The following is a 27,798-nucleotide window of genomic DNA, read 5'->3' on the forward strand; positions in this document are numbered from 1 at the left end:
TGGGGATTAAAGACAAATAAGGTTTGCAAAATAGTTTTTAATGTGTTTAAGGAGACTCACAGGATCCTGGGGGGGGGGGGGGTGGTCAGGATAATGTTAAGCCAAGATTCCCTTTTGCCCCTAGCAAAGTGTCATCGTCCAGGCAGCTGAGCTCCTTGAGGGAGGTTGCTCACTCTGCCCCTTTCAAGGACTCATCACTGGGCTGTGGGCAGTAAGGGAATTCAATTTTTCATTTGCCTTTGTTTCCCACATCACCATGGCAAGCACTTAAACCCCCTTCCATCTTGGTGAGGGTGCTATTAGGGCTCCAGGAAACGGAGTCTATAGGTTTCTGGAGATTAGACTATGGAGAAGATTGCTTTTTACTTGCAGTTTACTAAGTTATCCGTAGACTGAAGGAGACTCCTGTTCTGTATGACTGTGATCTCCATCAGTCAGACATTTGCTTCCTTTCTTTTCCCCTGTTCTTGAGCAGTCAGGAGTGTCGGAGGAAGACACATATCCCACCCGGGGTGGGGGTGGGGGTGGGGGTGGGGGTGCTGTTAGCCTGTACTTTGTCCTCAGCTTGCCCCATGCTCCCTAATCAGGGCTGATGGAGAAGGATGGTCTGAAGTGATGGGCAAAGGAGAGGGGGTTGCCTGGACTGGCTAAACTGGATTTCATGTTACTCTTTGCCCCCAGAAGGAAGCCAGTCCCTGGGGGGTAGATCAAGGCCCTAAGTCAGTGTGGACAGCAGATTCCAATGGCCAAAGGCACCCTGGAGATTTAATGTTTTTAAATACAAAGTTGGGGCGCCTGCGTGGCTCACTTGGTTACACATCCGACTCTTGGTTTCAGCTCAGCTCATGATCTCACGGTTTGTGAGTTCGAGCCCCACGTCCAGCTCTGTGCTGCCAGTATGGAGTCGAGTTGAGATTCTCTCTCTGCCCCTCCCCACTTATGCTCTTTCCCTCTCTCTCAAAATAAATAAATAAAACTTAAAAAAAAGTTAAACAGACTTAAAAACAACAAAAACATTACATCTCCTTTCAATTCCCATGAACCCAGTTTAGCAAATGTCTCCTGAGCACCATTTAAACACGGTACAAGGCTTGGGGGAACAATGTCAATACCTGATGGTGAAATCAGGACCCCTGTTTTACAGGACGCTGAGACTTGGGAGTTGACTTGCCCGAGGTAACAAAGCTGGGCCACTGCAGTCCTCAGACCAGGATTCAATCCCAGGCTCTCCATCCTTCCCCGAGCCCAGCTGCTCAGACCTCAGGCCTCCTGCCAGGTCCTGCAGGGACAGAGGAGAGAGTGGGGCAGCCAGAGGCTCAGATGCAGGCCTGGCTGACTGCAGCTCAGTCTGGTCTCGCGCTCTCTGACCCACTGCTCTGGGCTCCAGCCTCCCCGGGGGCCTGTCCCCTATCCCAACTCAGGCTTCCTTTCTCCTGCCTCTGTGTCTGCAAACTCAGTGCCAACCCTCCCTCCCTCCCTCCCCACAGATGTCCTTGCTCTCATTTCCAGCCTAACGCTGCGGGTCCCCGAGTGCCCCAAGACCTAGCTCCAGCCTCTCTTCCAAGCTGCCTCCTAGCCCTCTGCCCGCCCATCCGCAGGCCCCTCCTTGGAGCCCCTCCCTCTCCTCCACTCTTACTTGGCTCCTGTCCACTCCCACCCGCCATACTCCATTCTGGTCACTTGCTCACTTGCTTTTCTCCTTCATCATCCCTCTGTGAGCTCCCCAGAAGAGGACATTAACCCTTTCGAAAAAAAAGAGCAATTTCCGATTCAAAAAGTAATGTATGTTGACTGTGGGCAATGTGGAAAACACAAAAACATACAACATATAAAGAAGACAATGAATGTCACCCCGAGTCCCACCACCTGAAGGTGACCGCTGTTAAATAATTCCAATCTTTTCCCCCATGCTCATACGTCTGCTTGTGCTTTTCCCCAGCGAAGCCAAAGTCGCACTGTAAACTTTTGAATTCTGCCTTTTGGAAAACGCGGTGCAGCCTCCTGCGCTTTTTCGCTATTGGCCAACATGCTCCCTCACCACGAAGTGGGCGGTCGTCCCGCGCGCGGTTGCCCAGTACGGGGTGTTCCGGCTGCCTCCAGGGCAGGGTCCCCGCGCGGTCGCAGCCTGGGCGCCTGGCGGGCCGCCCCGCTCGCGCCTGCGCGCCGAGGGGTGTCGGCTTCGCCGGGGCACCGCGCGGGGCCGTCCGAGGGCAGGGTCGCTTCAGGCTGATTTCTTGGGACAGGGGCGTCCTTGAGTTTGGGGCTGCTTTCTGGCAGCCGCCGGCAGCCGCCTCTCGGCCGGGGCCACAGGCGCCCCGCCCGCCGTCCGCCGCTCTGCGGGTGGGGGTCGGAGGATTCCCCCGGGGGCTGACGGGGCGGGGTGGGGCGGGGCCGTGGGCGGGGCGCTCCCGCCAAAGCCGGGTCCCCGCCCCGCTGCGCGGCGGTATCGCGAGAGCTCTCGGGCGGCGCGGGGCTCCAGGCGGCGGCGCTTCCCAGCCGGCGTCGGCGGCGCAGTACGCAGGCGCGGCGGGCGGGTTTCCCCGGGCTACAGCCGGCGCCGTCGCCCGCTCGTCGGCCGCCCGGCGCCATGGCGGGCTGCGCGGCGCGGGCTCCGCCGGGCTCCGAGGCGCGCCTCAGCCTGGCCACCTTCCTGCTGGGCGCCTCGGTGCTCGCGCTGCCGCTGCTCACGCGCGCCGGCCTGCAGGGCCGCACCGGGCTGGCGCTCTACGTGGCTGGGCTCAACGCGCTGCTGCTGCTGCTCTACCGGCCGCCGCGCTACCAGGTGCGGGCCGGGCGGGGGTGGGCCGGGGCCGGGGCGAGGGCGGGACCCGGGTTGGTTGGGCGCAGCGCGCGGGCTCCGTCCCCCTCGGGGTCGGGGTGGGCCGGGAGCTGGGCCTGTGGGAGGGACCGCCTCCCCCGGGCGTGTTCTTTCTCCGGAAGTTCAGTTGGCAGGAGGGACCCCGCCTCGCCAGGCTGGTGGGGGGGGGGGGGCGGGGCGTGGGTCGCGGGCCCTCTCTCTCCCGCGGAGTGGGTGGGAAGTTGCAGTTGGTGCGGTTCAGCAGCTGCGCTTGGCGTGGGGAGGAAGCGGGCCCACGAGTTCCTTTATGTCATTTAAGTTGTGGAGACACACTTAACCTGCCGCCAAGTCAGGTCAGAAGCCCCCGCAGTGTTACTCGGAGGGGGTTGGGCACAGAGCCCCGCACGTCCCCGACTAGACTTGCTGCGTGGACTCGGGAGAGTCTGGCCAGTAAACGAGGTTCATGCGGTGTTCCCACTGCTCTGAATCATAATAGCAGTAATGATAGCAATGGTAGCTCGAACTTACACACAGCACTCTTAAGTGCTTTATGCGGGTACTCTTCACAGCAGTCCTAAAAGGTAGGTAGCATTGTTGTCCCCGTTGTGTATAGGGGGGAAACGGAGGTCCAGAGAGGTTAAGTAACTTGTCCAAGGCCACACAACCAGAGAGGGGTGGATGCGGGATTTGAACCCCAGGCACGTTTGCCTTACCCTCTTAGTCTCTGAGCAGATCAGCTCTAAGTGTTTCCCAGTAGCCTACTTGTCCCAAGGAAGTGGGGTGTGTGCTCTTGCAGCCCGGATGTGTGCTCAGGGAACAGCCCGGTGACTGAGCTTCTTTTGGGTCCATTTCAGATAGCCATCCGAGCTTGCTTCCTTGGCTTCGTGTTCGGCTGCGGCATGTTGCTAAGTTTTAGCCAGTCTTCTTGGAGTCACTTTGGCTGGTAAGATGTATTTGGGGGGAAGAGTGGTTTTGAGGCAAGGGTGGGAGGATCAGAGGGTCAGAAGTGGTATATCCTCATCCCTGTGTCTCCTCTCTGACTGGCTGAAGGCTGTTGAGGATTCTGTACCGTCTCTGATGTCCAGCTAGATCCCTATGTCTCGGACCTTGAGAACTTGTGCCCATCGGTCGCTTCTGCTGCAGGCAGAAACAGGTCTCCCTGGCACCCTCCCCATAGGCGCCTTCATCAGTAATGTGACGAGCCCTTCCCAGAAGAGGGTACAGGTCCTCAGTGACAGGAAGGGGCAAGGCTCTGGCTCGTCTTCACAGGCCTTTTCCGTCTCTAATTTCTATTAGGTCACATCTAGCGCCTCCCCCACGGCCATGTAGGATTTTCCCCTACACTATGATTTCAGTCCCTTGAGCCTTCTAGTCCCTGACCTGGATATGAACCAGTGGCTTCAGGTAAAAGGATTTAACTCCCGTTATCAGTTCTCTGAGCCATCTAATCCTTCTTTGCTGGAGTTATTTGTTTGGCTGAATTTTTGTATTCAACATACATCACTGCTTTGTTTTGACTGTGTTCCACTTTCATATTTTACTGTGTGGTGTGGTATCCTTTCTAAAAGACTGAAGGGCCCATAATGCCTTCATGACCCTAGTCTGTTTGTGGGGTCTGTTACGTTCAAAAGTAGTCTTTTCAAAGCCCCACCTTCTGCAGACCCGAAGAGTAACGTGACATGTGGGTGCCTGATGTCCACTCTCAGGTAGGTGACAGCAGGACCTCCTCAGAGAATTCAGGGACAGTTTGGCAGACCCAGCTCTGCACTTGGACTTATGGCCAACTTGATTCCCTTGCCCCAACTTACCTCTCTTTCTTTTTGTTTTTAAATAGGTATATGTGCTCCTTGTCACTATTCCATTATTCTGAATATTTGGTCACAGCAGTCAATAACCCCAAAAGTCTGTCCTTGGATTCCTTTCTCCTGAATCACAGTCTGGAGTACACAGTAGCTGCTCTTTCTTCTTGGATAGAGTTCACACTCGAAAATATCTTTTGGCCAGGTCAGTGTGTCCCACGTTTCCCTCTGGAGGGGAGAAGGGTGGCTTCTGTGCAGGCCTGAGGGTGGTGACGTGGGCTCGCCTCCCAGGTGTAATCTCCCCGAGTGGCTTTCCCCAGCTCTCCGTCCTCACTAAGCTCTTTATAAAGAGCTTCCGCTTCCGGATTTTGAACGGAGGACATGTTGACCGTTTGCTTTAAGCCTTCCACGACGTACCGCACTACCTCATGTGAAGTCCCGACCTTCGATAGCTATAATTCTAATTTTACAGTCAGAGATTTGCATCTGTTCATTTTCTGTGACTTGAGACTTTTCGTGTCAAGATGTTATTAGCAAAAACCTCTGCATCTGAAACCTACTCTCAAATGGAACTTTCCACAGCAAATTAAGTAAAATATATGTGGTTCCCAGGATTTGGTAAAGGGCCAGAATGGGAAACATTGGATCCCTCTCTGCTTCACTTAGCTGTCCTTGTCCCCAAGGGAAGGAGGGGCATGTGACAGAGGGACACGGATGGAGAGCTCATCAGGTCTTTGCCATGATGCTCTAATCGGGTTGTTGGCACTTGAAGCAAATGAACAGCACGACTTAGGGGAATGTGTTTTGCTTATAATTAAATTTTAATGTGATGACAAATGCTAATTGCCCACTAGCATGTTTCTAATGTTGCTGGCCTTGGAGAAATAGGTTCATTTTAAGCATCTGCAGGGGGAGCTCCATGGGCCCATGTCTTCACTTCCTGTCTGTCACATGTCTCTCCTCCAGAACTGAAGCAGATCACCTGGCTCAGTGCCTTGGGGTTGCTGATGGTGGTCTTTGGAGAATGTCTGAGGAAAGCGGCCATGTTCACAGCTGGTTCCAATTTCAATCACGTGGTGCAGAATGAAAAATCAGAGACTCATACCCTGGTGACAAGCGGAGTGTATGCTTGGTTTCGGCATCCTTCTTACGTTGGGTGGTTTTACTGGAGCATTGGAACCCAGGTACAGTATCAGAAATGACAGTGGTTGCCTTGGATTCTTTTTACATTTTAAAAAATTTAACGCCATAAAATGTACCATTTTGAAATGTACAGTTCAGTGGATTTCATTGGATCTGCAAGGTTATTGGTCTCCTTCAAATAGGTGCATGTGCCCTCTGTTGTGTTTCAGTGGGTGTAGAAGGGGCAGGTTACCACACATGATTTATTCTCTCTTTTCTTTTCCTTTCCTCTTTCCTTTTTTCTCTTTTCTTTTCATTTATTTTTTTAAAGTTTGTTTTGAGAGAGACCACACATGAGCATGAGTGGGGAGGGGCTGGGAGCCAGGGAGAGAGAATCCAAAGCAGGCTCCACCCTATCAGCACACAGCCTGACTCGGGGCTCAGTCTCACGAATGGTGAGATCATGACCTGAGCCAAAATTGAGTCGGACGCTTAACTGACTGAGCCACCCAGGCGCCCCAGGATTTATTTTAAAACTTTCATTTCTGAAACTTAAGACTGCTGCATTAACGATCATACTCCCTGGGAACAAGTTGATTATAGTTGAATCGTGTAATTTACCATAAATGCTACCTATGTATTTAAGTGCTCTAGGACTAAAGAGTTTTCGTACCTCTTTGACCATAGGTCTTTTTACACTGTGGCCCGGCACACAGACATGCATGAAAACGGAACAGGTCTTTCCCAGAGCAATATTTGTTCTTACTGAGTACAAAATACTCCTGTTTTCTATCTTGTTATTTGTGATGCACTAAATGGATTTCGGGGCTCAGTAACAGGTTGTGGGCTGCAGTTGGGAAACCCTAGTATAGGGTGTGTTGGGAAGCCACATGTGGTTGCTGGCTGTGAGGGCACAGGCTCTGGGGCACTGACCGGGCCAGTCCTGGCTGTCATGTTGGCTGCTTGGCCTCTCTGTCCTCACACACTGAGGACAGCAGTGCCGCCCCATAGGTTCATTGTAGGGGCTTATTGGTCGTAAAGGGCTTAACTTGTGCCTGGAATACGGTTAAGTGCCCAGTAAGTAGTGATGGGAATAAGAAGTCAAGGGCATGTGCCTGGCTCTTGGTGGAAATCGCCCACTGGGGGAAGACATGTGTCCGTAGGGGTCCATCAGAAGGGGCAGGGGTGGAGTAGTGGGTTTCCCACACAGCACAGGAAGTTCCTGAGAGCCGGGAGGTGTTCTTGGCCTGGAGGGACTGTTTGGCTGTGGATCAGTGGGGAAGACATTCTTAAGAGTGGAGAAAACACATGACTAAGGAAGTGAGAGGCAGTCAGTGGGGGTACAGCCCAGAGAAAAGGGGCCAGAGGAGGTGGCCGAGGTGCTGCTTTTCTGGGTTGGGGCAGGGGAGTGGTTTGAAGAAAGAAGTGATTTCATAAGCTCAGGTAGCAGTGGATCTGGTACAGGGATGGGCTGGGGCGGCAGAGGGGCGGGGGGGGGGTGCAGGGCAGGGGCCGGGGACCAGGCAGCTGCAGGCTGGAGGGGGTGCATGGAACAGGAAGGGACAGGCTAGGAGCCCCACGGGGAGCTGCCATCAGCCTCGAGGACTGAAATCTGAGAAGTTGATGTTTTAATTTTTAGGTACCTCTCACATAAGAGGAACAACAGAAAAGCGTATGAAAGAAAACTGCCGTGATGAGCGTTTAGCTCTAATGTGAACGCGGTGGGGTGGTTTCAGTGCGTGTGCCCTGGCCGCTGCTCTCAAAGACCCTGATAGTATTTGAGAATCTCTGGGGCCCTTCCCTGACGGGAAGTCGACCGCGGGTGTTCAGGAGAAGCAGTGCTGCTGACGTTCGTGGTGTCGGAACACTCTGACCCCGATCGACTTTGTGTCCCCTGTCAGGTGATGCTGTGCAACCCCATCTGTGGCGTTGGCTACGCTCTGACGGTGTGGCGATTCTTCCGAGATCGGACAGAAGAAGAGGAGATCTCATTAATTCACTTTTTTGGAGACGAGTACCTGGAGTATAAGAAGCGGGTGCCCACAGGCCTGCCTTTTATAAAAGGGGTCAAGGTGGAGCTATAACATAGCAGGAGCGGGCCAGGCTGGGCCAAGGGGCCTCCCCCCTCCACACAGCCCGGGACAGAACTGCCTCCGGCAGCCACGCCGCAGAATGGATTTTCTGAATCATTTTATACGTCACCAGTTACTCTTCTGGAATATCACTCGAGACCAAACGGTCAGAAGGCCTTAGGACCAAAGGACCCCATACCCTAGAGCAATCTGTTCTTGGGCTCAATCAAGGTAGGACATAGATTAAAGGTGGGCAAGGAGCAAATAACAGCAATATTCAACAGTGCCCCTCCAGAAGGGCCCTGGCGAGAGCCCATGGCCCACGAGGTATTTAGTGTAACCAAGACCCCTCGGGAGAGGTGGACTCGCTCATGATGTCGAGTAAGGCGGCTTCTGCAGGAAGAGGTATGTGGGCATCAGTGCTTAGTGTTAGAAATTCGTTCAGAATCTTTAACCGAAAAACACAAACAGCACAGCTTCGACCTCCTTCTTTCTGTGCTTAAGTGCATGAGCATCTATACAGTTTTAAGATAATTCTTTATAAGGCACTTTGGCTCTTAATATATTTAATCGTATTTACATATCTATTTTTTATAAATAGCAGTATAGATTCAGAGGGGACTCACTTGGTGTTTATAGCCCCAACTTTTATCTGGCAGAATGGACACCTCCAGACAACTTGGCTGAGTGGCTTTGTGTTCACAAGGGCACCCCTGGCCAGGGAGACTGGACCCCTGTGGCTTTCCCCGGGGTCCTGGCTCCCGCTCTTCTCCCCAGAGGGGGCTGTTGTCAGTGACACAGGCATGTCAAAGGGGTGTCATTTTTCCTTTAACAGAGAAATGCTCACTGAGCACGTGCTCTGTGTAAGGTGTCGTCAGACACCGGGAAGTATTGCTCTCCGTTGGTTTGGGATTTCAGTCTTTCACCATAGCTTATATTTTTCTGTTTCATTTGAAATCTCTCAACTGTTGATTTCTATGTTCTGTTCTCAGAACTTCACCATCTCTAACATCATCTCGCACTGTCTTTCCCAAGGGGGTTTACGCACACACCACCGCAACATTCAAGCAAGTCAGTGTACGAGAGTCTTAAATAGAGCAAATGGTCCCGACGGAGATGTAGTCGGTATTTTTGTTTTTCAAGTTTGGGGAAAGTGGTTGGCTTTAAGTACGTAAGCTTTAGGACCCTTGTTTAATTCTGGACCAGAGAGGGCCTTGGTCTCCGCGTGGAATCCTTCCGCGGTGGCGCTAACGGAGCCTGATTACGACAGCCGCGGCGGCCCCGGCTGGAGGGCTGCTGTGCTGCCACGCCGTGCCGGGCGGCTTCGAGGAGCCACTTAACCTTTCCGTGCCTAGACTCCCCATCCGTAGAATGGGGTCAGTACCACCTACCTCATAGGGGTGTTGTGAAAACTTAGAAGAACAACGTCAAACGTTTTTAATACTTAGATGAGAGAGAATGGCGTGAATGAAATCTATCCTGTGCCAGAGTCACACAGACGTGGACGTTGCTTAGCTGTACCAGACGCTGGAAACGTGTGTTCAGAAGAGCATTTTACCAACTCAGAAACATCACTTGTTTCTAGATTTCATGGCCTAATTAATTTTTTTGTTATTATGTATACCAAAGAGGTTTACGGGTTTGTTGATTCCTGGGATGCCGCTCGCCCGTGTGAGCGGACTCTACCATCGGCCCTCGTGAGGGCCTTGCAGCCAGGCCGGCCGAGGCCGCCGCTGGAGCACTCAGCAGCAGGTCCTTCTGGCACGAACACTCCCCAGTGGGACTCAACATGCACTTACTCTGGGAACTCGAGTTGACTCACTTCTGACTTGTTCTCCAGACCACGCTTAGCAAAGTCAGCTCCGCTCATTGGGACTGCAGAATGGAGGAGGGTGTGGCTGGGGTTTTGGCAGCCATCCCCAGCTGCTTGAGGGAAAGTGCTGTGCTGTATCTACCGGGATTGGACCCAACTTTCATTCCCACTGAGGGCTGTGAAGCTGTCTTTAATAGATGGAGAACAGCTAATGATGGCCCCCTGGCTTTGCGGACAGAAAGTCTGAAGGTGTTGGCGTTTGGCGATCTCATCTTGCCCCACCTGCTGGAATTCTCAAAGCCCACCTTCCTGCCGGGGCCCTGAGCCCAGAACGTGGGCCTGGTGTTTTGTGGCGAGGTGCTGCTGTTACACCACCTGGGCTTTAAAGAGCTCTTCCAGGGGCGGGACTAGGGGGGCGCCCTCACCCCGACTTGTACGCCCAGGGCAGAAGTGAGCAGTTACTTAGGGAGAAAAGATGAACTGCTTAGGGGCAGGATTTGGCAAGTGATTGACTTTCATCTAGTACTGACATTTTCAGATTATTTTTAACTTTATAAATTTAGCAGTGACAGTGTGCATGCAGAGAATCAGGTTAATGAAGTGCAGGCTTTTGGGGTATTCCCAAAAGCTTTTGGGCAAAGGCCACGTCACCAGTTCCCTCAAATTAAGAAACTGTCAAGAGATTACTTACTTTTTCCATTGCAGGTTTTAAAGTGGAGATTCTTAAATGGAAAAAAAGGCACTGCACAGAACAAAGCTACTTTGAAGCAGCGTAAAGTGAGACGTTTTATGAGGATTTGCAGGCTGTGGCCGAGAATAGCAGCTCGCAGAAAAGAGGTAGTGAGTGGGGTGAGCCTGGCCGAAAGCGAAAGGCAGCGTACCCCACTGCCCCTTCATCTGTATGAACTGCTTCTTGAGCCTCAAAACTAAACTTGATTAGTCCCTTCCATTTATTTAACACTCTGAGTGATGGACACGATAGGGAAGTATTCCTAAACCAATACACGTGTTAGTAGCTTAGGCTCAGGAGGACCGGCCACAGCTCCAGCTTTTTGGTAGCAGCCCCTCCGTAATAGGCACAGTGACCCCCACTGTCCCTTCTCTGCACTTTCTTACTGCCTTAGATAGTTGCGATCTCCCACCACATCTTGCTCCTGTAGTGGCTCGATGAGGTTGGTGGGAGAGGCTTGCTCTCTGCGCCCTGCTGTGAGAGCTTGACGCCTTGTCCTGGGCCCCGAAGGCCAGCCGGCAGGGGTGGTCCCAAGCGCTTGCTCTAGAGGAAGCCGTCCCATAGCTAGGAGAGTAATTTAATGGAGTAATTATTTTACTCTTCTTTTTACATGCAGAAATGTTTATTTAAGTATTTTAAATTGGATTTTCTTTCACAGATACTGATTATTTCCAATTCTTAAATAAAACTGTACTTGATTTCACTATGAGCGGTAGCGTGATTGTGTGGGATGTAGGAACTCTAAGATCACGTCATCACTGGCTAAGAAATGTCCGGGACCTACAGCATAAAACCAGATGTGTTTTGCCCCTTCAATTCAGTTTTGAATTCTAATCTGTAACCAGTTTGTTGTGACGAGTTCCTCCTGCCTTTTAGGCTCCCATGGGTTTAGGCTTTGGAATGAGGACATCAGTGCTCTGAACGCAGGGGCAGAACGGTGGATGTTGACATGACATTTTCACGGATTGATGTGCTCCCCTACCTGGCACATGGAAGCCATTTGCTGTTCATTTTTTGGTGGTGGTGTTTTTTGTTTTTTGTTTTCAAGTTTATCTATTTTGAGAGAGAGGGAGAGTGCCGGTGGGGAAGGGGCAGAGAGAAAGGGAAAGAGAGAACCCCAAGCATGCTCCATACCACCGAATGCACAGCCCAATGCAGGACTTGAGCTCATGAACTGCAAGATCATGACCTGAGCCAAACCAAAGTTGGACACTTAACCGACTGAGCCAGCCAGGCGCCCCATCCGTTTGCTGTTTGAACCACCACATCGAGCTGGATGTTTCCTTAAAATGTGACTGTGTGGACATTTTAACTCCAAAACTTAAAATTTTAGGTCATCTGGGTTAATTTTCCTCTTTAAAGCATTTGTGAAATTACGCTTGATAGAAAGGACACCATGTAGGAGTAGGAATTTCTGGAGAAAGGATTCTGAGTCATCCTTTAGTAATAACAGTAGAAGGTGAACACGAGAGTGACCGTTGTCTGGAGAAGCAGCAGAAAGTTGTGGGGAAGTTGTACTGACCCTCTCCTGCAGCCCATGCCACCGGCCGCCTCTCCTTTGCCCTGGCAGCTCAGTCCTTCCTTGACAGGAGAAAATGGGAGTGACAGTTTTCCCTTTTGCTGAGTCTGCTCAGATTACCGGCTGGAACTTCCCAGCAGGGCCGTGGCTCAGGACACCCTGAATTCTTGGGAGGCAGGCACGGCAGGGCTGTCTGTGCACGGCCCCTGACGGGGGCAGGGCCTGGCGCTCCCGCAAAGGAGGTGCCAGGCCAGCGAGGGGCTCGCGTGGCACGTTCATGTGTTCACTCTTTCCAGGCGGACTGGGGCGTCGCCCCCAGTCCCCATGAGGAGGACGGAGACTTCATGCAGCGCAAACACAGGGAAGAGTGAAACTTAAGCCAAAGAATCTGAGATTAGGACTGGTCCGAGTGTCTGGGTTTTTCCGCTGATTAGTGATTACCCCTTATGACATACCTGGTGGGAATAACCTTTCTTAAATATCCCAGTCTTGACCTGCGTGCTGTGAAATGCCCACCCCTCCGGACCAGTCCCGTTTGCTAAGTCGGGCGCTCTCTCTGTGTTGGGCCCTCGCCCCCGTTTTTCGGTTTGGGTCTATGAGGGTCTTTGTTTTTCAGTGGAGACTCTTCTTTGAGGCTGTTTGGAGTCCGGCTGTTCCCTCTGGGTTCTGACGTCTTCTCTCTCTTCTCTGCGACACTCACCGGGTCATTCCTAAAGGGACACTTGGCATGAGTGCTGCCTGGCACCCCCCATTTCACTGTGTGCCAGCACCAGCATGGCTCCTGGGATGGGAAGCCTTTCTGGACGACACCAGTGGGTGAACCAGAACCTTCTCTCCTAAAGGATTCTCCTCTCGTCTCTAATGGTTTTTAGTTGCCAAAACATCGGCAGCTCAGGCTACGTCTGTGGCTCGCAACAACAGCTTTGAATGGACAGTCCTCTGACGCATCTGAGCCGAGCGTGGTGCCCAGGAGGGTGAGACTAGTTTCTGCTCTGTCACCAGCCACTCTAGACCGTGGCAGGTGCTCTGTGCCCTCCAAGCTCTCTTAGCTCTGGTCTCCTGCAGCCCTGGTCTATGCCCCGTGCACAGCAGGCTTAACTGAGAGCAAAATACTACAAGATCAGCCCGTGACAGTGACGGATCTGTTACCACACATTCTTCTCTTTCTCTGGCAAGGATTTTGGCAAACCCCGTGGTTCCAGTGACTAGTGATGCTCCCACTTGGAGGAGAGAACCCTCAGTTACTTTTCCTCATTCAAGTGAATCTGACTCACTTGATGTAAATGCCTACGAGCCAGTCTCCGGTGCCCGCAGCCCTCGGTGGCATGAATGGTGCAGGCAGCAGCCGTGGCCATCTGCAATTCTGGAGTGCGGGTCACGTCTCCTCTATGAAGCCGCCATCCGGGTTCAGAACCCCTCTGACCCGTGTTTTACAAACAGACCCAGCCAAGGCTCTAGAGCTGGTCAGTGGCAAGCCTGGACCGAATGGGAAAGAAAACCCGGGACCTGTCTCTGAGATCGAATCTGCTGGAAAGACTCGCCTTACCTGGCCTGGGTCTCAGCACTGACGTCCTCCTTGTGCGTGTTCTGTAGGTGGTCCAGCTGTTCCCCTGCGGGCACCTGAAGCCTGTGCGGGAGAGACCGTTCCCGGGAGGCTCGAAGGCAGCAGAGCCAGTCACTGTCCTTCAGCCCCCTCTTCGGACAAGACCAAACTGAATGAGGCACTCGGGCCTGCCTAGGGCTTGGGTCTCAGCTGTTTACTGAGGGCCAGAGCTGCTCCCGGGGACGGCAGCTGCGCTGTGGTTGGGAAGAAGGCACCGCGGGGCCAGGTGGTGGGGAATGGCAGGAACGGACACCTGCGTGTCCCAGGATCCCTGGGACAGTCTGGGAAGGGGGATCCGGTCTGGCTTCTCTGGGGAACTGAAAGGCCATTATGACTGGGGTGTGGCCAGGGGCTGCCGTGGTCAGAGGTGGACAGGGAGGGTCCCGAAAGGGCTGTCGGGCCCCGGAGTGATGGGAACTCTAGGCTCTAAGAAGACCACTGGCTGTGGAACACCCTAGAAGGGCCAGAGAGGGTCAGCAATGGTGGCGTGGCCTGGGGCTGCCGTGAGGACAGTAGGCAGAGACAGATACGTCAGCAGAATTCAGGGTATGTAGGAAATGGGGCGAAGGAAGGAAAGGAATCAGAAGGCCCCCTGGCCTTCTCACTTGGGCACCTGGGGGATGTGATACCACTCCTGAGGGGTACAAACAATGGCACGTTTGGGGGAGGAAATGGGGTTCTGCCATTGTGGGATCTGAGGCCCCTGTGACCTGTCCAAGTGGAGGCATACCCCGCCCCAGGAGGAGGCAGCTGGAGAGGGGTCTGGAGCCCAGGGGGGCCTATGCCGGGGAGGGCTTGGGGGTGGTCAGTGGCACATTGGAGTTTTAAAGTGGGGGGACCGGATGGAGCCCCTTAAGCATAGGGTGTGGGATGGGGAGAGGCTCTAGGACTGAGCCCTGCGGAAAGCTGACACTTGGGCACTGAGCAGAGGTGGCAGAGCGGCCAGTCTGTAAAGGGACAGCCTGAAGGGCAGGAGGGAAACAGGTGTGGGCTGCCTCAGAAGCAAGACAGGAGCCTGGTGAAGCCAGCGGCCTGCTCTTGAGCGCCGGGAGAGGCCAAGCGCTGCAGCCAGAGGTCGCAGAGGACAACAGGCCACAGGAGCGGGCTCAGTGGGGACGGGGGTGGCGGGGGTGGGTTGTGGGCACTGGGAGAGGAGGAAGCAGAGGCAGCAACGCCAGCTGCTGGAAAATGGTGCCATGAAAAAGGACAGAGGCAGCCAGCCTCCCCCGCCCCCCCCCCCCCCCAAACCTCCAGGAGCTGGGCTCCAGCCTGAGCTCCTCCTTTCCCTTTGCCAAAACCCACCGCTGGCGCCACGTCCCCCGAGACAGGCGGGCAGGAGCACGTCCTTGAAGCTAGTTCCTCGCCGAAGCAGCACACAGAAGGAAACGTGCGCAAACTCTAAGAACGAGGCTCGGGACAGGCACGTGGCCTGCACAAGTTGGGCAGCGGCACCCGGAACATCTCCTCCTTCCAGAGCCCCCCACCCCCACCTGGGGATGACCACCATCCCGACTGCTAATGCCAGAGGTGGTTCTGTCTGGTTTTGACGTTTCCTAAACGTCTCATAAAAGGAATCACACCGTCTGCGGAGCAAGCGACTCGGAATGGCAGCTTCGGAGCCGACGCGGCAACTGGTCCCGGGTAGACAGGGATTTCAGCGCAATTGCGCAGAGGCCAGGCTGCGTTTAACCTCTCCGTGCGCATGTCAGAATAGTCACCGGAGAGGTGGCTTGGCAGTTCGGGAGGAACACGGTCACCGCACACTAGTTCTTCTTCCTCAAACTCACGAAATCTCCAGGAAAGGGGCCAAAACAACAGGGGAAGGAGCCTCTCCAGGTTGAGAGAAAAGGGTAACACCACAGTTTTGGAAGCTGGAGGGTAGTGGTAACCTCAGCAGCCGGGAGAAACCCGAGCTCGGAACGGACACGGGACACACCCGGCCCTACTGCCTTCACACCACGGAATCGCCTCTACCAGGGAGGACGGGACAGAAATAGGGAGGGGGCCGCCTCAAGCTCCCCACGGCCGAGCGGCCTCCCCTCCCCCACCCCAGCCCCCTGAAGGGTTGGTCTCTGCGAAGGTACCAGGGTACAACACGGGTGGGAAACGAAAACCAGGGCTGCTTGCAAATGCTCCACACAGCGGCCGCCAGGAGGGAGACTGGGGAACGACAGGAAAAAAGCACTGCCCAGCCTGGTCCCCCCACCCCCCTGCAGTGAAGTGCCACCCATGTGCTCTGAGTTTCTGGCCTGCCCCCTCTGCCCCCCACCCCTAATATGAGCACATGATCAAGGATGGCCTGAGAAAAGTCCTTAAAATGGAAGACAGAGAGAGGGGCGCCTGGGTGTCTCAGTTGGTTAAGCGTCTGAGGTCATGATCTCACGGCTTGCGAGTTCGAGCCCCGAGTCGGGCTGTGCGCTCAGAGCCTAGAGCCTGCTTTGGATTCTGTGTCCCTCTCTTGCTCTGCCCCTCCCCCACTCACTCTCTGTCTCTCTCTCTCTGTCTCTCTCTCTCTCTCTCAAGAATAAACATTAAAAAAAATAATAAAATAATCCAAAAATAATAAAAATAAAACGGAAGACAGAAACCTAAACAAAAACTTGGAGGAAAGAGACTTAAGGGAGAAAGAAACAACAAACACCTATCAGCCTTGGAGGGGTAAGAGACTGTCCATAAAACAACAGAATGCTGTGTGTTGGGGGTGGGGTGGGGGGAAGACCATGTTACAAAACAAGGGCTCTTGGAAATGGAAAACAAATTTTACACATTTTTATTTATTTTTGAGAGAGCACGAGCAGGGGAGGGGCAGAGAGAGAGGGAGACACAGAATCCAAAGCAGGCTCCAGGCTGTCAGCACAGAGCCCAATGTGGGGCTCAAACCCACAGGCCGTGAAATTGTGACCTGAGCCGAAGTCGGACGCTTCACCGACTGAGCCACCCAGGCGCCCCCAAAACAATGAAATTTTAAAAAGAGCTCTTGGGAATTTTCTTCAAAAATGAACTCAACAGAAGGGTTGGAAGAAAAGAAATCTCTCAGAAAGTGCAGCAGAAAGACAAAGAAGAAAGTACCGAGGAGGTACATCAGCCCAGGAAAGCCAATAGTCCAATAATAGGGATTCCAGGAAGAGAAGTGAAGAAATCAACTAATTCAAGAAGACATGTCAAAACTGAAGGACATGAGGGCACCTGGGTGGCTTGGTTGGTTAGGCTGGTCATGATCTCACAGTTCCTGAATTCAAACGCCACATTGGGCTCTGCACAAGGAGCTAAGCCTCCTTGGGATTCTCTTTCCGTCTCTGCCCCTCCCCGGCTTGCTCTCTTTCTCTCTCAAAATGAACAAAACAAAAAACCTGAAGCACATGAACTTACAGACTGAAAGGTGCTTCCTAATGGATGGAAGTAGACCCTCACCAGTGTGAAGTTTCAGAATGCTGGGACCAGAGAAAATTCCAGAAGCTTCGAAAGAGAATAAGTAGATCTCATCACAAAGATTAGGAGTCAGAATGCCTTCAAACTTCTCAAAGACAATCTTGGAAGCAAGGAAATACAGTGATGCCTTCAAAGACAATCATTTCCAATCTAGAATTTCACGACTTATTTGTTTGAGAGAGGGAGACGGCAAGCACAGGCAGGGAAGAGGGGCAGAGAGAGGGAGAGAGAGAGAGAAGAGAGAAGAGAAGAGAGAAGAGAAGAGAAAGAGAACCTCAAGCAGCCTCCACACTCAGCAAGGAGCTTGGTGAGGGGCTCAGTCCCACAACCCCGGAATCATGACCTGAGCCAAAATTGAGTCAGATGCTCAACCAACTGAGCACCCCAGGCACCCCTCCAGTCTAGAATTCGATACCCAGCAAAATCATCAGTCAAGTGCAAAAGCAGAATATAGACATTTCAGACTTGTGCTGTCCAAAATATGTACCTCCTGTGCACCCTTTTCCAAAGAGTCACAGAAGGGTGCAGGGGCAAGGCAACGGGAGTCCCCCAGAGGGTGGTGGAGAAAGACTTCAGGCTGACCGCGGTCAGACCTACAGGGCAACCAGCCCACCCTGGAACCAGGTGATGCAAGAGACAAGCACATTGAGAACCTGCCACCAACATCCCTCTGCCACTGTAACACCTTTTGATGCCCAAGTATGGTGCTGAGAGCCTAGAGTTGGCTTAACCATGTAGGGAGGCAGTTCTGCCCTCTCCTCCGTGTCCTGCTGCCTGGATCTGTCGAGGGCCCTCATTTCACCCCTAAGAAGTGTCTTCTGCTTTGGCCTATTCCTGAGGGCTAGAGGGGGGCAATGTTGTGCCTCGAAGCAGAAACTCCGAGCAGCCAACTCATTCTGTGTCTTTGAGAGATGTCCAGCACCTGGTCTGCCCAGATGCCCTGAGTAAACCCTCGTGACCTGGCCCACTGACTTCCTGAAAGGAGCTCTTCTGCACGTATGGCACCTTGTCCACACACATTCAGAAGTGTCTTGGCTCCCCTGTGAACAACCCCTGCTCTCACCTGGGCTCCAGTCGCTCCTTCACCTTGGCAATGGAGCGGACGTAGGGCGTGATCTGCTTGGTGATGCTGGTCAGGTAGGCATTCTCCTGCTTCAGCTGGAGAAGGTCACGGAGCTGGGCTGTGGGAGCCAATGCCAGAGCGTTGGGTCTTGTTGGCTTCAGGTTCTTCTTGTCAGGCTCACACCTTCTACGAATCTATCCCAACTATGTCATCGATTGCCTCTTTAATTAAAGAGCATCGTGAGACTTGTGGAGGTATTCTGTTTACTGAATCCTGACCTCACATGCATCATTTTGGGGCATTAGCAATCGTGAGGCAAAGTCAAGGGCTAAGGGGAGGAGCCTGGGAGTCTGTATCTGGTTAGTGGGTAACTGACTTCCTGCCCCTGCTAACACGTGGGTTAGCTCCAGGATGGGGGTGCACCCAGCAGCAGTTGCCTGGGACCTTTGTAGATCTCCTGCTCGTTAGCTACCCGCTGGTAGGATTCCTCCCAAATCTGAAAGAGAAAGGGAGTTGGACGTTGCATATGGCCATCAGCTGGAATTCCCACTGGTGGCATTTCTGTCCTCTAGCTACTCATGTCCACAGGGCACCCCCAGCTAGGTCACGGGGTTCCAGGCAGCAGAGAGCCTCATTCCAGAGCCTGCCACACGAGGGCCTCATGATGGACCAGGCCAAGCTCCTCCTTCTCTCTCCTTCCCCTGTATGCCCGACAGGTGGGGCTGCAAGGGGCTCAGCGCCCGGGGAGGGTCTACCTCCTGGAAGACCGCTCTCATCCCCTCCAGGGAAGCGTACTCCAAGGCGATCTGCGCGTCCACCTGTGCGGACTTGTGCAGGATGTCTCCCATGATCTCCGCCTTGATGAGCGAGTGGTGTTTGGTGAGGTCCCGGTGCAGTTCCTGTACCTGGTCCTTCAAGTTCTGCATCTCTGCCTGCAGGCGCTGTGCACAGACACCTAGTGAGCGTGCCTCCGCAGAGGCACAGCCTCCAGCCCAGGTGGTCAGGACTCGATTTGGCCACTGCACGCTGGGCAGGCAGGGGTGGGGACATTCCCAGCCTGCAGGTCCCTGGCCCCGCTCACCCGGTAGGAGTGCTCATAGTGGCGGCAGTGCTCCACAAAGGGCGTATCCTCACCCTCGGCCAGCAGCACCTTGGTGCTGATGGACCGGTGCAGCGTGGGCTTTTGGATTAGTGACCCCAGCATCTTTCCCGCTGGGGAAGGGCAGCTGGGCCCCATCAGCACGTTGGGGCCTGAGCCCGCTGCTAGCCTGAGGGGGAGAGAGCCAGTGTGGATGCAGATGTGGGGGGGGGGGGGGGAGTTGGGAGGGTCTCCCCTTCTCCAGGCTCTCAGCCTCTCCCCGGGACTGCACACCAGAACCACTTAGGAACTTTGAAAAAGTCTGCGCAAGGTGCACCCAAGACCAAGGACATCAGCATGGTGTTTAAAAAAATCCAGGGTAATGTCAATGTACAGGAAAAGGTCCATCCAGATGTGTCAGGGCTGGTGCATAATAAACTTTGTTCACTCACCCGGGGGACTCTGGGCATTTCACCTGACGCCCAGTCTCCCCTGACCGGGTCCCCGGGGTCCCTGGCACATACATCCAGCTCAAGCATTTCTCCTAAGTTCTCCTGGGTGTCTGGCTCTCCAGACTAAAGCCCGGAAGTCAGGCCTTACCCCAAGCTGCCCCTCCCTTCAGTCCCTAGGCGCCGGGGGCCGAGTGGCGGAGGAAATGAGCGGCAATTGGGGACAGTCCCGGTCTTCTCTGTCCTTCCCTAACCAGGCTCTGCTCTGCCAGGTCTGCCCGGGGCTTCCGGTCCCTCCGTCTGGGGAGGGCGGCAGGCAGCCTGTCCCTACCGCGACAGGGTACCTCGTGTCGCCCCCACACCCCGCCCCGGCGGCAGGGAGGGCGCCCCCAGCTGCTCACGTGTTGGGGGCGGCCCCGGCCCCCGGCGCCCGGCGCGGCCCCAGCAGCAGCAGCGGCTCCAGGCAGCGCGCGAACTCGGCGCGGTAGTCGCTGGCGATCTGGGCGGCGGGACCGGCTGGTGAGGCGGCTTCCTCGCCCCCTCCGGCCCCTCCGGCCCCGCCCCGGCCCCCCCACCCCGCGCCGCCCCGCACCTTGCTATTCTGCGCTGGCCGGAGGCGCTGCGGCCGCGTGACGATGCCCTGCAGCCTCTCCAACAGCTCCTGCAGCGGGAGGAGGGCGCTCAGGCCCCCGGGAGCGGGGGAGGGGGGCTGGCGGGGCAGGACAGTGAGGCCCCGCGCCGCGAGGGCAAGGCTGACTTTGGCACTCACCTGGTACGTGTTGGAGTCCCTTCCCTGGGACTGTCCCAGAACCCCCACGCCACCCCAGCCCCCAAATCCACAGGCAAGTTGGGGGGAGCCGGACTTCAGTAGACACCCCACACTCTGGGCGGAGTGGAGGCTCCCGCTCCCCTCCAGGCTTCGCGGTCCTTTTAAAAGGGACTCAGCTGGCCCCTGAATGGTTTGCAGATGATGGTGCGGAGGAGGGGGAGGTCAGCCGCAGAGAGCCCTGGTCCAGACCCCGGGTGGCAGGCTGCCAGGCCCCGAGGTGGGAGTCCTGGGTGTGCAGGGTGGGCTTCTGATGGGGAGAGGGAGACCCCTCAGGAGCCAGGGGGACTCACATAGCCCAGGTCCAGGAACTCAGCCTTATTGGCCAGGCTGAGGAAGGATGAACAGTTGACCAGGTGAACCTGTGGGCGGGACACTGCTCTGTAAATGGTGGGGTGGGGTGGGGGGGTGAGTGCCCAGCCCTGTACCCCCAGCTCCCCTTACCTGCAGGGTGGGCAAGAGAGTGGCCAGGTGGGAGAGCTGCTCCTTGAAGGCCTTGTCCTTCTCTTCGTATTGGCTGGGGGAGGGGCAGGCAGCCTCAACTCCTAGGGGAGTGCCGCCCACCCCCCACCTGGGTGGGGGGTGGGGCTCAGAAAGGGGAGGTTCTATCTCCCCACCAGCTCTGTGCATCCTTCCCCGGTGCCCTGAGCCACCCGGCCCTCCTGGCCCAGATGTGTTGCTCCCCAGGGTGGGGCAGGGTCTGCCTAGGTCCAGGCAGGGAGATAGGTGTATGGAGGCCAAGGGACAGCGAGTGGAGACCCCGCCACCACTCACCTCTGCACCGCCTGCAGCAAGAGCGCTTTCCTCTCCGCCAGTTTGTCCTGGGAGGGATGGCCTGCTTCTGACTGGGCGCGGTCAGCCCGCCACCTCCCGGCCCAGCACTCCCCCACGCCTGGGGCCCAGCCACACACCTGGTTCCGCTGCTGTCCCTCCAACCTCCTGGCTCTTCCTGCCTGCCCCCTACTGCCTGGGAGTCCTGGTGCCCTCACCTTAAATGTCAGCAGCTCCCCCCGGGGTGGGGGGGGGGGGCGGGGAGTGTTCCCTCACCACCCCGCACCTCTGGCACCAGCCTGGGGCTGGAACTCTCCTGGCCACCGTGATTAAGTAACTCCATGCGCGGCTGCCCTGCTACACCGGAAACTCCACGCGGGCGGGAGGTGGGGTGTTGTGGGGACCGGATTGTGGCTGATGAGGATGCTCAGCCTGTGGCTGTCGGGTCCCCACTACCCCTCACCTGCATGCTGCCGAAGAGGGCATGAATGGCGGCCTCCTCCTCCGCCGCGCTGCGCCGCACCTCCTCCACCATCGCCTGCAGCTGCGCGATGGCCTCCCGTGTGGCCGTCTGCAGGGCCTTCACGGCCTGGGAACAGGGCGGCCTCAGCCCGGCAGGCGCGCACCTCCCCTGCCCCGGCGCGCTGGGCACCCCGCGCTCACCAGCACCGCCTGCTCCAGCCGCTCGCAGCCCTGCACGTAGGCTGACTCGAGGTCCACGCAGTGCGCCCGGCTCTCCCTGCGGGGACCCCGCGCGTCAGCCCCGCTCCCGGCTGCCCTCCGGCACCCCCCTCGCCTCCCGCTCCCCCCTACCCACCCCTGCATGTCCCGGAAGCAGCGGATGCACAGCAGCGACTTCTTGTCGGTGGAGAACATGATGTAGGGCTCCGCGTGCAGCGCTGCGGCGGGGGCGGCGGGGGCGGCGGGGGCGGCGGGGACGGAGGTGAGGGCTCCGGGCAGGCCCGCCCCGCCCGGCCCCGGCCCCCACCCGACACGCCGCACTCACTGCACTTCTGGAGCACGTCGCGGCTGCGCTGGCCCAGGGCCACGATGTCGTGGCGCGCGAACATGCGTGCCCGGTGCGTCTCATCGCGGCAGCGTGCGCACAGCGGCTGCCCACACGTGTTGCAGAAGTACGTGGTCTCTGCGTCCTAAGGACAGAGGACCAAGCGCAGCCTCAGCCTGCCCACGGGCCGAGGAGCCTGAGTCCCTGAGCACGCACGTGTCAGAGACTGTCAGTCTGAGCCTGGGGCAGGCACGCGGCTAAAGGCAGCCCTTCCCGGTAATCATGACGCTTGAATATACCCAGTTTACAGATGAGGGGTGGGGGGAGCAGAAACATTGTACCTACAACAAAATTTCGTGTTCGAAGGCTTCTCAAGCCCTCCTTGGCACCCTCAACAGTGGCCAAGTAACGGTGCCCACCCTGGCCATCTGTGTCACAACTTGGCTGGGAGAGGGAAGGAGGGCCCATTGGTTCCCTTCCCTACGCAAGACCTAGGGCTGAGAGGCCAGGTCTCCCACTGCCGCTGTGGCTCTGACCCCAACAATGGCTGTGTAAGCACAGCCCCAACTCCTTACTTTGGCATTCAAGGCCATTTCCTTCCATGCTGTCCCTACCTCCAACCCCTAACCTCCCGAACTGTCGGCTCTCACTTGCCCAGCACATCCCGAGCTTTTGGGCCCACAGGGCTGTCCTCCTGGGGCTTGGAATACCTCACCCAACCTTCACAGGCGAGTCCCGCGTGCCATTCACGTTCACAGCCCAGCCTGAAGCCTGGCCTCTGCTCCTCTTTCTTAGACTGGGGGAGGGGGGCAGGAACACCCCTCTCCAACAGCACATTGTCCTCACTTCCCCTTGGGTACAGGTAGCTTGGTCAGCTCCCCAGGTAAGAGCCCTCGAGGGCCATCCCAACTCCACCCCAAGTTTGGGGGACTGGTAAGCCCTCCCCCAGTGGAATGATGTTAACCTCTGCCACTATCTGGCTAGTGCCTCAGGTCACTTGTCCTGGACCTCAGTCTTCCCACCTGTAAAACGGGGCCCACATTTGGGATCCAGGGTGACTTAGGTTTTGGAAAATCCACGGAGGGACTAATCCTCTAAGGACATGGGGGGCACTCCCCCTCCCCCCAGGCACTCCCCCTCCCCCCCCCCCCAGGCCTCCCTGCCTGCTTGCCGCACTCCAGGTCACAGTTGGCACACTGCACCACCTCCATGCCATCCCCTGAGCTGTCCACCAGGAACTGCAGCAGCCGATCCACAGGAGGGAGCCCGCTGGGGCCCTTCACCACCGTCTGGTGTCTGTGGAGAAGCTCAGCCAAGATCCAGATGCCCCTTCCCCATGGCTCCTTATCTCCTTTCCCACCCCCCGCATTTCAGGCTGGAACTAAAAATAGGAGCTGGCCTCTGCTATAAATATCTCACCCAGTGCCCATTCTGACCCCGTCCCCCACTCTGCCCTGCCCCATCCTGGGCGAATCCTGGGGGCCCATGGGGTTGGCGACCTGGGGTTTCAGAGGTGGACACCTCCCCTCTACCCCTTCTCAGCGCATTGCACAAACTTAGGGCTAGCCCTTGTAACTTGAGCCAACATAACCTGCTTCTGTTGATCTAATACTCAAGGGATCCCCCAAGTGAATTACTGTCAGTGTTAGGGTTGCTGTGCTGAGATCCTGCACAGCCTTCCTCTCGCCTCCTGGCTTTCTAGGGGAGGGCTTCTTTCTGCCAGTTACTCCGGGCCTCGGTTAACCTGCTCTGTACAATGGGCGGGAGCCCGCATTCTGGGGCTGAGAGGTGCGGGCTGGGGGCAGCCTCTCCCAGCGGCCTCTGCCGGGAGTCAGAGCCCTGCCCTCCCTGCACCTAGCCCCGCATCCAGACGGGGCCAGTCTCCCCGGGGGGTGGGGGGCGACCACTGGGCTTTGGGGCACTCACTGGCACAGCGGGCAGGCGAGGCGGCCGTCGGTGGCGCGGCCCCGCAGGCAGCCGGCACAAAAGTCGTGGAAGCAGTCCAGCAGGCACGGGCGCTCGAACTGTGCGTGGCACAGCGGGCACACCAGCGGGTGGCCGCTCGCGGCGTCCGGGGCCCCCAGGCCCTCCAGGGGCACGAAGATGGCTCCCGACATCTTCTGGAAAAGCTCAGGAAGGCGGCGGCGCGTGCACGGTGCGGGGAGCCGGCCGCGGAGCCCGCGCGTCCCCTCTGCCCGCGCGCGGCTCCCTCCCGTCTACCCCGCCCCGCCCCGCCCCGACGGGGCGTCCAGCGGTCGTGGGGCGGGGACCACCTAGGCCCGGGCTGGGGTCTGGAGCGGCCGGGGCGGGGAGAACCGGCAGCAGGCGTGCGGAGGGGTCGCGCCCTGTGCGCGCTCCCCGCCTCTCCCGCACCCCCTTGGTGGCCCCGGAAGGTCAGGCCGCAGGACCGAGCAATGCGTCCTACCCAACTCTACCCTCCCCTGCCTCCTCGTCGCCCACCTCGCCTCACTCCCACCCCAGGAATTCCCCTCCCGGTGTCCTCTGGGTGACCTGCAGGCGACACCCCTTCCGCGCTGGACCGCAGCACTGCTCGGGCACGATGCTCCCGTGCACCCTTCCCAGGCCGCCCGCTGCGCCGCGACGAGGGCTCCCGCCACGGCCACGGTCACTCCGCGTCTCGCCCCGAGGGCAGAGGCGGGAACGCGGAGGCTGGAAAGGACCGCGCGGCGCGAGGGCCCGAGGCTCTGACTGGCTCCCGCCCGGTACCCGAGCCCGGAGCCCGGAACCGCAGGAGCGCCGCGCAGGGCGGGGCCGGAGGACCCTGACTGTGGGCTCCGCAGGGGTGCCGAGGCGCTCTGGCTAGGCCGGCTCTCTCCCGGACGACGGGGGCTGGGACACGAGTGGGTGTGCGGGTCCCCATTTCCTCCACGGCCAGTTGGGGGCGCCAGAGAGCAGCGGCCGCCCCTCCGCAGACAGCGCGTGGGAGGGCCTGGAATCCCAGGCGGGCCTCTGGCTGGTTGGAGTCTCTCGGCCAAGAGACTGACCTCTCAGAGCCTCTCTGCTTGGGTGAAACAGGGCCTGCCCCTCGGTGATGCGCGAGAGTTTAATGAACTGAAATGAGCCTACTAGGCTTCTAAGTAATGAAGGCCTCGACCCCCATCACCAGCCGAGTTCCCCAAAGAAGGGGTGGGTTGGGGAGGGAGAGGAGTTTCTGAGCCTTTCCGGCAGAGCTCCCTCTGCTGTTCGTGGCCAGGCCGGTCCTTGTTTATCCCAGTGTTATTTTCTCCAGAGTGCCTGCCATGCTTGGGTCATTTTCTACCTTCTCTGCACATGTTATCCTGAGCTCTAGGAAGGCAGCCTCTGTCTCTGCCCCTCCTGAAATCAGAGTCAAGCCCAGAGACTGACCCACAGAAGGTGCTGGATAAAATCTTATCAGTTAGGATGTAATATTTTAAAGCTAGGAGAGAATATTTAAAGCTGGGTTTTGAAGGATGAATAGGAGTTTGACAGTGGGAGAAAGGAAGAGAGTTGTAGGTATAAACTACCTGTTCCTTCTCTCTCTCTCTCTTTTATTTATCTGTTTGTTTGTTTATTTATTTAGAGACAGAGAGAGCTCGAGCAGGAGATGGGCAGAGAGAGAGAGAGGGAGAATTCCAAGCAGGCTCTGGGCACAGTCATCCAAGAAACCAAGAGATCATGACCTGAGCCAGAATCAAGAGTCGGACACTCAGCTGACTGAGTTACACAGGTGCCCCTAAACGACCTGTTCTACCCCTCTCTACCCCTGGTTCTATTTGTGCTCTAAGCCACAAGAACTGTAATAACAATAGCTAATGTTGTGGACAAGGTACTATTCAAAGTTCTTTTACTTGTATGAACTCATCCAGACAACAGCCTTAGAAGGTGGAAAATGTTACCCTAGTAAGTGATAGAACTGATATACAAAACTACAGGATACTTCATAAGCGAATTATGCAGGAGTTTCCTTCTGGAGGGGCTGTAGGAAATGGATGTCCCTTCCTGATACTTGGGCTTATTTAATCCATTGATTCGTGTCTTCATCTGTTAGTAAGCAGCTGCCATAGGTCATACACATGGGAGGGACCACAGTAGCCACGGTTAGCCAAGTATAAACATGGACAAGTACAATAATGACAGATAATAATGACAGTGCTAAGTGCTCCAAAGAAAATTATCAGGATGATGTGAAGGAGGGCAGCTGGGAGGGGTGGAGCTGAGGGTACACTAGGTAATCCTGGGCAGAGACAAGCACTGAGCCTGAGACCTTGCAGGATGAGAAGTGATCAGACACAAGAAAAGCCAGAAAGAGTTCAAAGTGGAGGGAGCAGCACGTATAAGGTCTCAGAAGTTGGAATAAATGTCAAGCAAAGAAAAGTAGACCCATGTGTGTGGAGACTCAGGAACTCAGGGGTGAGGTGGGGCTGAGGACGGAGGTGGGTGTAAGGGTTACGGGTTTGGGGGGGGAGAGGGAGGGGGAGTGGGGTCATGGGGGTGAGGGTGGTCCACTCCACACTCTAGACTAGAGATATCAAGGAGGTCACTGGTTGTGAGTCAGGAGTCCAGGGAGGGGTGGAAGCTGCACACAGAGACTTGGGGAGTTGTATTCAAAGGCATGATCTTGGGTCACACCAAAGGTCAAGTGCAGATAAAGATGAAGGGAGCTCTGTGTCCTGCAGCCCTTCAATCCAGGGAAGAGGAGGGAGCAGTAAGGAGATGGAGAAGGAGTGGCCAGTGAAGTGGGAGGAGAACCAGGAGACCCTAAGTCCTGCCCACCCCCCAAGAAACGTCAGCAAGGAGGAGGGAGTGACTCACAGTGTCAGATGCTGCTAAGGAAGCAAGAAGAGGAGGACAGAAACCTGACCCCAGTCCCTAGCAGGGGGACATCACCAGTGACCTTGATGAGAGCTGTCTTGATAGCTGGGGGCCAAAAGCCTGACCAGAGTGGGTTTAACGGACAATGGGAGGACAGTCCAGAGAGAGGCAACTCTTCCAAGAAAATTGGTGTGAAGAGATTGTCTTTCTCTGTCTCCCTCTCTCTCTCTGCCCTTCCCCCACTTGCACATTCTCTCTCAAAAGGAAATGAACATTAAAAAAAAAAAAAAGAATAAAAGGGTGGGTTTGGTACTTGGTTAACTGGCACAACAGGCCTGAGTTTAAACCTAGACCAGTCACCAGTCGGTGCACTGGGTTTCCTCCAGCCCTTGTAAGCCAGGATGGGATTTCTGCCAGGGGAGGCCACTGGAGCCAGGTGGAAGGGAGAGGAGGGTGTATGCAGCTGGGTGATTACAACGAAGGACCCTAGGATGTAACTGGTGAGGACAAGAGGGGGGTGAGGGTGGGTGGAAAGCAGGCCTGTCGATGGATCTTAGTTCGGGGGTTGAAGATCCCTGCTACTCAGCTTGGGGTGCATAGACCACCACCGGCAGCAGCATCTTCTGGGAGTTTGTGGGAAATGCACAATCTGAAACCAGTGAGATCCACTGAATTGGAATCTGCATTTTGAGGAGATCCCCAGGTGATTCCTGTCTACGTGCCAGTTTGAGAAGTGTTGGCACAAGAATTTTTGGAACTGGGAAACTAGAAGGCACGCGCTGGAAAGCTAGGTGGTGATGATCGGAGGGTGGGCGGCTTGTATTTGAGATGGCGAAGGGGTCAAACTGGAGAGTGTACCTGACTGCAGCATGGAGGGCTAGCCCTGGGAGACACAGCCCCTGGGCACCAGCTTCAAGGCTGGGCACT

The 27,798-nt window shown here is 56.1% G+C and overlaps 3 protein-coding genes across 3 annotated transcripts in view; 1 reads left to right on the top strand and 2 right to left on the bottom strand.

Moving 5' to 3' along the window:
* Window positions 1-27,798, bottom strand: part of ESPN (espin) — a 248,474-nt gene that overhangs the window by 182,429 nt on the left and 38,247 nt on the right. The gene's annotated exons all lie outside the window — the stretch shown is intronic.
* On the top strand, window positions 2,500-11,036 carry ICMT (isoprenylcysteine carboxyl methyltransferase). Its single transcript, XM_019461225.2, has 5 exons — window positions 2,500-2,782; window positions 3,652-3,740; window positions 4,632-4,801; window positions 5,563-5,780; window positions 7,620-11,036. Exons 1-5 carry the CDS (start codon window positions 2,588-2,590, stop codon window positions 7,800-7,802), a joined length of 855 nt encoding a protein of 284 aa, XP_019316770.1. The 5' UTR covers window positions 2,500-2,587; the 3' UTR covers window positions 7,803-11,036.
* Window positions 11,382-24,983, bottom strand: RNF207 (ring finger protein 207). Its single transcript, XM_053899063.1, has 17 exons — window positions 24,004-24,983; window positions 23,241-23,373; window positions 22,078-22,222; window positions 21,889-21,970; window positions 21,735-21,810; window positions 21,535-21,660; window positions 21,075-21,121; window positions 20,745-20,817; window positions 20,594-20,662; window positions 20,067-20,135; window positions 19,876-19,973; window positions 19,029-19,215; window positions 18,703-18,888; window positions 18,392-18,443; window positions 17,948-18,065; window positions 13,399-13,479; window positions 11,382-12,562 (listed from the first exon to the last, which is right to left on the bottom strand). The coding sequence occupies exons 1-17, from the start codon at window positions 24,192-24,194 to the stop codon at window positions 12,391-12,393; spliced, it is 1,905 nt and encodes a 634-aa protein (XP_053755038.1). The 5' UTR covers window positions 24,195-24,983; the 3' UTR covers window positions 11,382-12,390.

Source organism: Panthera pardus, unplaced genomic scaffold (assembly GCF_024362965.1).
Source record: "Panthera pardus isolate Hobbes unplaced genomic scaffold, ASM2436296v1 HiC_scaffold_11, whole genome shotgun sequence".
Taxonomy (NCBI): domain Eukaryota; kingdom Metazoa; phylum Chordata; class Mammalia; order Carnivora; family Felidae; genus Panthera; species Panthera pardus.

What these genes read in the sequence shown, in the direction of transcription:
- RNF207 (XM_053899063.1), bottom strand. Translation starts at nt 24,194, where the DNA reads ATGTCGGGAGCCATCTTCGTGCCCCTGGAGGGCCTGGGGGCCCCGGAC. An exon ending in GGCTGGAGCAGGCGGTGCTG is followed by an intron (nt 21,661 to 21,734) that starts GTGAGCGCGGGG and finishes CCCTGTTCCCAG; the next exon opens with GCCGTGAAGGCCCTGCAGAC. An exon ending in CGAGCAGGAGATCTACAAAG is followed by an intron (nt 18,066 to 18,391) that starts GTCCCAGGCAAC and finishes TGGCTCCCACAG; the next exon opens with CCCAGCTCCGTGACCTTCTC.
- ICMT (XM_019461225.2), top strand. Translation starts at nt 2,588, where the DNA reads ATGGCGGGCTGCGCGGCGCGGGCTCCGCCGGGCTCCGAGGCGCGCCTC. An exon ending in ACCGGCCGCCGCGCTACCAG is followed by an intron (nt 2,783 to 3,651) that starts GTGCGGGCCGGG and finishes GGTCCATTTCAG; the next exon opens with ATAGCCATCCGAGCTTGCTT. An exon ending in TCTTGGAGTCACTTTGGCTG is followed by an intron (nt 3,741 to 4,631) that starts GTAAGATGTATT and finishes GTTTTTAAATAG; the next exon opens with GTATATGTGCTCCTTGTCAC.